The 8,825-nt window shown below is 35.3% G+C and overlaps 2 protein-coding genes across 2 annotated transcripts; both read left to right on the top strand.

Annotated features, from left to right (window-relative positions):
• On the top strand, positions 1–1,272 carry LOC134247142 (uncharacterized). The gene is made up of 2 exons (XM_062729475.1): positions 1–331; positions 650–1,272. Exons 1-2 carry the CDS (start codon positions 1–3, stop codon positions 1,270–1,272), a joined length of 954 nt encoding a protein of 317 aa, XP_062585459.1.
• A 3,831-nt stretch (positions 1,273–5,103) lies between these two features.
• On the top strand, positions 5,104–7,841 carry LOC134247172 (uncharacterized). Its single transcript, XM_062729515.1, has 2 exons — positions 5,104–5,195; positions 6,378–7,841. Exon 2 carries the CDS (start codon positions 6,384–6,386, stop codon positions 7,545–7,547), a length of 1,164 nt encoding a protein of 387 aa, XP_062585499.1. The 5' UTR covers positions 5,104–5,195; positions 6,378–6,383; the 3' UTR covers positions 7,548–7,841.
• Positions 7,842–8,825: the final 984 nt, after the last annotated feature.

Genomic DNA, 8,825 nt, shown 5'->3' with positions numbered 1-8,825 from the left:
ATGGATAGTTCTCCCCAGAGCCAGCATCAGTTTGGTCACTTTGGTTTTGATGAAATAGAAATGGAGTGTGACGATTGCGATTTTGAGACAATTGATTTTCAAAACTTAGACATGTTGTGCAGTAGTCAGTTAGAAGATATCACAGAAAACCTCAGTATCCCTGCCTTTTCTGACCTCCCCAAGCCTGAGACCCCTGCTACCCCTCTCAATGTGCAAAAAACAGGCAACAGATTTAAAGAAAGTACAGACGACGATGTGAACAGGTTGTTTGAAGCACGCCAAACTCTCGCAACCAAGAAAAACACTAGCTGGGGATGTAAATTGTTTCAAGGTAAATACATGTAAGAATTGGGAAATGTAAAAATGTTTAATTTAAGCAATATACAAAAAAGTATTTTTTTTATATGTGGTAATTGGCATTACTTTTCATTTCTAATTTTAAAAAAAGCCAACAACAGGGATTGAACCTGTTCCTCATTCCTTTTTGTAAAGGAAAGTGTGCGCCAATACACCATGTCAGCATTTAAATGTGAAATGAATATGTAATGTCAATATTTCTGTCCAAAATAAATCTCATATGTAGTAGAAGTCTAACAAAAACATTCCATGCATAATTATAATTTAGGATATACCTTGTCTTTCATATTAGACTGGAGCATTGAGAGAAGAGGGGAGCCTGTAGATTTAGAAGCAATATCACCAAGTCAACTTAATAGTCTCCTTGAGAAATTTTACTGTGAGGCTAGGCCCTTAAAAGATGGGGAACTTTATCATAAAAATACATTGAAAAATTTGAGAGGGGCTATAAACCGAAAATTGGCAGACCTAAAAAGAAACATAGACATTGTTAAAGACAAAGATTTTAAAACATCTAATGGAGTCCTACATGGATTGTTGAAAGAGCGTGTTAGGGAGGGCACCTCAAAATCAACACAGCACAAAGACCTGATCGAAAAATGTGATATGGAAAAAAATTCGACTTACTTCAAGGATGCGCAACTTAACCCAATCATTCTCCGACAATGTGTCTACTTCAATATTGCAATCCACTTCATTTCTAGGGGCCAAGAATTTCATCACCAACTGAAATTGGATTCATTCTCTTTTCAATCCGACGACACAGGTGCATATGTTACACTTAGCCACGAGATACAGCAAAAGAATCACCAAGGTGGTTTAGGAAATGTGGAAATGAACACTGATAAACGCATGTATGCTACAGATACTGAATCATGCCCTGTAGGAATGCTCCAACTATTAATTGAAAAATGAATCTGCCTCATCCCTTTTCAATAAATATAAATCGACCCAGAAAAAAAAATCTTAGCTGCACTTTGTCCAAAATAATGAATCCTACAATAAATGAACAAGTCGGTAGGCCTACCTCAGAATCCGAATTTCCTCGACCTGATCAACCATTTACAACTCATGGAACTGTAGTACCTGCTGTTACCGGTCTCTCGTCGCAATCTTTCAACAACCTTGCGTTAAACAGCAAATCTTCCAACCGAAGCTCAGCACTTGTGCAGAATTCGTCATTTCTGAACTGTGAAGTCCATTTCCACCATCACCACGTGGTGCAGGAGCCAAAACACACAGACTGAAAAAAACACTCCGCGACCTACTTAGATGCAGCAAATGAAAACATTGCAAACTTACTTTTTTGATTATTTGTTTAAAAAAATGTTCAATACTGTTTATTAAATCGTGTTTACAATCATATTTTGATGGCTTATTTTATTCCTTTGAACTCAAAATCTGTGACCTTTTTTGGTGACCGATTTTATTTGATGACGTTTGAACTTCCATATATGGAAGTAACCTTGAATGGCTCTTCCTATCTTGAAACTTACAACAAAATAAAAGTATATTTCTATGTTTCACGTTTTTGAAAACTTAATAAGAAGGAAGGATATAAATATAAACAATAAAATGTCTTTCTTTGTTTGTTGTTACTGGAATGAACGGTCGCAGCTATTGCAGAAAAAATTTACATAACCCGCTTACGCGGGTTATGTATTTTTTCTGCAACAGCTGCTTCCGTTCATTCCAGTAACAACAAACAAAGAAAGCATTTTATTGTTTAAATAAAGCAAAGTATAATGTAATAATCAAATATTATTTTATTTAGGCCTAAATACGCGGAAATTGAAATAATGATACCGGGAAGAATAATGATCATACCAAAACCTAAACGTTAATTGGATTTTCAACCCATTCTTCATTAGATTATAGAATGGACTTTCTTTTGTACAAACTGATTGTAATTGCGTCTTTCCAATTTCACGCACTATCAAAATGTACAGGGTATGTTTTTTATCCTTAAGTTAATGATGTCAGGCTTGTACAGTAACGAATATTCATTTTGTAATTCTTTCGTTTTTTTCTCATAGGAAAAATGGACCTGATTGCTGTTTCGGATTTTCCTGGGATTCTTTGAGCCAAAGTTGCAAACGTAAGACATATTTAAATAAATAAAAAAAAACTGCAAACAAAGTCTGTCATTTTGAAACTACTTTGCTTCATGTAGTACTTTACTTATCTGGTAGCAAGGAGACAAAAGAAAAACTATTTAAAGAAAGAATTGTTGAAAATGATGTCTTATTTCTCAGAAATATATGAAGTAAAATTTAGGATTGTGGTGGAAAACTAAATGCAATTATTGGCATGAGCATTGAACATTCTATCAACGCACGTTTGTATAAATTTTTATGAAGGAGAAGAAATAAATAAAACATAGAATTAATTTTATACATAAACATTTTTCTTTTTGAAAAATATAAGAGGCAAAATCGATTTATTAAGCCATGCTCCTATAACTTACGCATAAACCAGTGTATTTTTTGATCTTTAAGACTAAGGACAAATTTATCATGTTTATCATGCTTTAAAAAACAATAGATTCACCCCTCTGAATTTGGCATTTATTTGTTAAGGTACATGTATGTCACTCGTCTGCTTTTTAGAAAAGTTCACGCAGATTCTCCTGCTTCAAAACTATCTATTAAAATTCAATTTTCATAACATATTTGAATTGAACAGTGTTAATGTTTTAACAATCGACAAAAAATCTGCTCAAAAAGATACAAAGAAGCAAAATTTATGAGGGACTATTTCTTGTGGTGGAAAGATATTTAGAAGATAATTCTGTAAATCTGCAATTTTTTAGATTTAATATCTTGGAACTTTAGCCTCACATACTTTTATTCAGAGATTTTTTTTGTTATAATATTGCTACGAATATCTAATAAATGTCTTAATTTATATTTTTAGAACAATTTTCACACCTTTTTTCGACCAAGTTTGCCTTAAAATTGAGATATGCTAAATAAGTCTCGATAAAATTTATACCATTTTCAGCCTGAAAATCACATATTTTGACCAATATTTCAAAATAAACATCAATGACACCAACTTTTTCTTTCATTATTTTAAAGTCCTCGATACTTGTGACTGATCAGCAATCAAATCTTTAAAAGCTTGAGTTAATAAAATTTCTTTATTGCCTATTTAAGTTGTTAATACCCTAAATATGTTACTTTTTAGTGCAAAAAGGTGACACAATAATTTACGGGCATTAATTTGCAAGATATTTTCAATGATAAATATTATTTAAACTATATATTTTGTGTAAAAAAAAATATTATTTATTGCCATGGTTACATTTAATAAAATATAATAAAGGTTAAAGTAATATACCAAAGAGTTAGTTTAAATGCAAAAAGATCAACTTATTTGTACCGTACCTATTTTCTCCGCAATTATGAGTCATACGATATAAGTACTTATCCAAAATATACTTCCAAAAAATTCCTTTATTTAACAAATTTCACGAGTGTCATACTTTAAATCTTATTTCATTCTAATTTTAACAAAAACGTAAATGATTCTTCTTTTCTTAGCATGCAAACCCGGTTATGATGGGATAAATTGTAGTCAAACATGCAGATACCCTAGCTTTGGACTGGAATGTCAAGGAGAATGTCAATGTCCACCCGAATTCTGTGACTTCTCCTTCGGCTGTGTGATAACATGTATGTTTGATCAATTTTTTTTATCATTGTTAGTTTCGTAATCATTGAACACAATTAACATCGAAAAATATTTTGCAAGAGAGAATTGATTTCTAAAAATATGATAAGAACAAAATATAATTATATGCGGAGAAATTCATTGAGCATTTTTTTTTTAAATTTCAATCTAAGCACCAAAAGCTGAATACACGGAAGGTACAACTGATCTCCCAGAAATGCACAAAATGACAACAGAAACTGAATCAAAGCAAGCTTTGTATGGATTGAACAAACAATGGTTAACAGCAATAATAGGATTATTATTAATTATTGTTTTTAGTATTATCATTTATCTTTGTGGACAGAAATTCAAAAGAAAATTTTCCCAACAAGGAAAAAGTGGGAAATCTCTTCAAAAAATGAAACAATCATCAGCAGACTCGTATACACCATTGAGGGAACAGGGTTATCGCCAGGAAATATTAGAACTGAATCCAAATCAAGAAAATACGAAGGCGATTCCAATCTATGAAGAAATTGATGCGGACCATTTAGAACATCCAATTATGGAAGACACAACCAAAAATATGAAAATTAATAACACATCCTTAGCAGATGGTATTGTTTATAATCTTTCACAGACAGAGGATATATCGTATTTAGAACTCATTGACTCTGAAGGATGTAGCACTTCTTATGAAAATGGGGAAACTCAAGAAAATTGTGAGGATGCCATAAATAGAAGACAAGACAGGGAAAGTGGCACTATTGATATTGAAATGTGTCAAAAACATGAAGACAAAAATTCCTATCTTACTGCAATATAAAAGACTTACAAAAACTCATTAATATTGCAACTCTTAGTGGTTTGAATTGGTCCGACCTATAATCATGGTACATTGTTCATGTAAACAAAATCATCCAAATTTGATATATTTCGAAAAAATAAAACATGTTCAAATGGTGTTAGAAAGGATCACAAACACATTATTTGCGGAAAAATTGTTGTATGTTTTGAGGTATGACGAATGATCAAATTCCAATTATTTGATTATTAGCTTGTAAAAATGAAGTCAATTACTTTGGTCCTTTTGAATATGTGTCGCCCCGGGATTTTCCAGGGGTCTGAATCGTTTGCGGCATTCCTTGATTGGGCTGCGCACTGCAAGGACGATTTAAAAGGTATAGGCGAACCATAATTCTTTTATAATATATTTTTGCATTCATTATGACCTGTCGGGTGTTAGTTTTTGGTCATTCCTTCATTCGTCGTCTTGACGAATTTATCATATCTCACAGAGAGTGGAAAAATTTATCTCTCGATGCCGGTCAATTTCTTGTTAGTTTTAAAGGAATTGGGGGTGGAACTGTCCGACTGGGTCAGAAATGTTTGCAAAAACCTTGTTATATGAATATCCTAGAGAAGTTTTTACCTCAAGTGCTTTTTCTGCAGGTCGGAGGCAATGACATTCGAGTTGACTCGGATCCTGCAAAATTAGCGCGCGATATTGTTTCTTTCGCCTCATTTATAGTTCAAGCTTACAACGTTAAGCATATTATCATTGGTCAATTGTTGCGAAGGTTTTCTCGCCGTTGCGGGAAACTCTTTAACAACATTGTTTGTCAAGTTAACAAACATATTGAACATTTATGCCGAGGCAATCCAAAGATTACCTTTTGGCACCACCGCGGTTTTTGACAAAACAGCAGATCTCTTATGCTCTGTGATGGGGTGCATTTGAATCCATTAGGAATGCTGAAATATACAAAGAGCATTAGATCTGCCATTGGTATTTGTCATAGACGTGGTTGTTTTTAAGTTTTAATGTATCTAACAGGGCATAACACCCTGATAATATTATTTTACACTGTTTAATTTAATGATGTTGTTTATGGTATTCGGACAATCATTTGACCCTAGACTTTTGTGCTGCTTGTTTATATTTCACAACAGCTGTTGTGTGTACACATTTTATCTGCAATACTTAGCAGTGGTGTGTGTTTATCTCATTGGTTTCTCACATTAGTATGCATTAAGTTCCTGTTATGGGTGACCCTTGCTTATGGTCGCTCACATGTATACTTGACAGGAGAAGCATACGTGAGTGTGGTTGAACAATTGCTCATTTGATTTGTGCCTTTGTTCTTTATTATGTTGCATAAAATATTATGCATTTACGGTTGCTCACATCCCCACTCTGTTGTATATTGTGGGTCGTGAGCCCTCTATAAGCTCGTGGCACACGGTTCTCGGGTCTTATTATTTTCTGAATATTGCCTAACCTTGAAGGTATTTACAGGCAATGGGTGCTAAAAAATTGAACAAAACTTTATTTGATTGTGTCTACACTTTGCTTAACTTAGGTGACCATGCCTAGAGGGAGAAAACGTGTGCAGGTGGCCCCGCAAGACCAAAATGGATCAAATACTAAACGGGCGCGTTCTTCAAAGAGGGCAGCTCCGCCCAATGCACCTAACCCGTGTGTCCCTGAACAACACTCATCGGTTCCCTCTCAGCACGTAAATGTTCCCTCCGCAGACGAAATTGCAGAGGCCCTTCTTAAGAAAATTCAAAATTCTACTGTTAACGTTATTAATGAGCCCGTTTCGTCAACCCAGTCTGTGTCCGCTCCTTCAACAACGCCTGGCATCGACCATCCAAACTTACAAACTGTCACTAGCCAGCCGCCCAGTGTTACACCTATGCCGCAAGATCTGCTGTCTTTAATTGGCAACCTGTCCTCACGCTCTACGATCAGCCAACCTGTACCATCAGCCACCAGTGACAATAATTTACCATCTGTTAGTTCTGTCGAAGGTAGTACAACAATACCTGTAAATTTTAGCAACATTTCTCTTGTCAAAAATGCTTTACCATTAGCTTATCATGTAAGTGACACACTTAAGAATTCCGTTTTCGATGATGTATATGTAGACCTTGCCGCCTTGTTACCACACGTCAAGCGACCTGACGAAGTGCATGATATTTCGTCAGGTGTCAAACTTCTAACAAACTGTCATTCAACTCCTATAAAGACACTGTTCAATGTCCATCAATGGAACAATGCATTTGATATTTACATGTCCCTATATATTACAAAATACCCATCGCTCGCTTTAGACCTAATAAAGTATGGAAACAACATCAGAAAATTGGCATTAGACTTTGGTTTCCAGGCGGCAAGGTTCTATGACGAAGAGTTCAGAAAACTTCGTCAAGTCCACAAACTCGAGTGGTCAGTTATGCATGATGAGTTGTGGCGGGTGGCAACAAGCCAGAACAAATCTGGCCTTTACAACCTCTTCTCTAATTCAAAGCGTGGCAAAGCCCCCTTTCTTGGCAGGATCCAGCAGAGACCAGAATACCCTAAAGGTTTCTGCTGGAGATTCTGTGCTACAGGGCAGTGTGGTTTCAAAGAGTGTAAACTCAAACACCTGTGCGTACACTGTGGCAAAAAGCATGCATCAGACACATGTACCTCTGCGAAGAAATCACAAATTTCCCCAAAATCTCAAAACACCAGTGAAGTGTGATAGGTTAGCGTATCATCTTAATGGCTACAATAAATTTGACAGAGATTTTTTACTCTCGGGTTTTTCCGTTGGATTTCGTATTGGTGCTGGACCTTCCATACAGTCAGTTTTGAAATGTAGAAATCATAAAAGTGCTATTGAGAACCCCGAAATTGTCTGGGAAAAAATAAATAAGGAAATAAAATTAGGTCGATATAGAGGTCCTTATGATCAACCCCCCTTTCCAAATTTTGTTTGTTCACCTTTAGGTTTGGTTCCTAAAAAAGAAGTAGGAAAATATCGTGTCATTCATGATTTGTCCTTTCCTAGATAAAATATCTGGTATTTTGCATACTTTTAAGAAAAAACGCAGCATTTCTTTACAAGAGCTCCAGTCACTAATTGGGTTATTAAACTTTGCCTGTAGTGTTGTTATTCCAGGCAGGGCTTTCCTACGTAGGCTGATCGACCTTACAACCGGACATTCTTGTCCGACATACCGCATTACACTTAATGCTGAAGCTAGGTCAGACTTGCATGCCTGGTCTACTTTTATTGATAATTTTAACGGAAAGTCCTGTTTTTTATTTGATAAATGGGTTTCATCAGATACAATTAAATTATATTCTGATGCTGCAGGTGTGCATGGAGGTTATGCAGCTGTTTTTGGCTGTAAATGGTTCACTGGCGAGTGGTCAAATGACATGGAGTCTTGGCATATTACTGCCAAAGAACTGTTTCCTATAGTGTTAGCTTTGGAATTGTGGGGTCATTATTTAAAGAACCATAGAATATTATTTTTTACGGATAATGCCGCCGTTGTCGATATAATCAATAAAACTTCATCAAAGAACAAAATAGTCATGAAATTGGTGAGGCGTTTAGTTTTAGCCGCATTGAAATATAACATCTTCTTCCGAGCTAAACATATCAAGGGGAAACATAACATAATTTGTGATCTCCTTTCTCGCTTTCTTTTTCAGAAAGCTCACAAATTGGCACCATGGTTGGCCCCTTGTCCAACCAATATCCCAGATCACTTCTTGATAGTTTAGTTACATCCCTGTTAAGGGCATCACTGTCATCCGCCACATTTACATCGTATAACAGATTTGTTCAAAATTATGTGCAGTTTTGCAACATTTATTTCCAAGAGTGTCAGGCATTTCCATCTTCCCATGTGATGTTGACTCAATATATAGCCTATTTGTTTTTGAAGGGTTATAGCCCATCCACAATAGCAACACACATGTCTGCGATTAGTTTTGTACACAAAGCCAACAGTCTGAATGACCCTAC

This window comes from Saccostrea cucullata, unplaced genomic scaffold, assembly GCF_032062105.1.
Source record: "Saccostrea cucullata isolate Sc308-1 unplaced genomic scaffold, CSIRO_AGI_Scuc_v1 ctg927, whole genome shotgun sequence".
Classification (NCBI taxonomy): Eukaryota; Metazoa; Mollusca; class Bivalvia; order Ostreida; family Ostreidae; genus Saccostrea; species Saccostrea cuccullata.
This window is presented reverse-complemented; position numbering and strand designations above follow the sequence as displayed.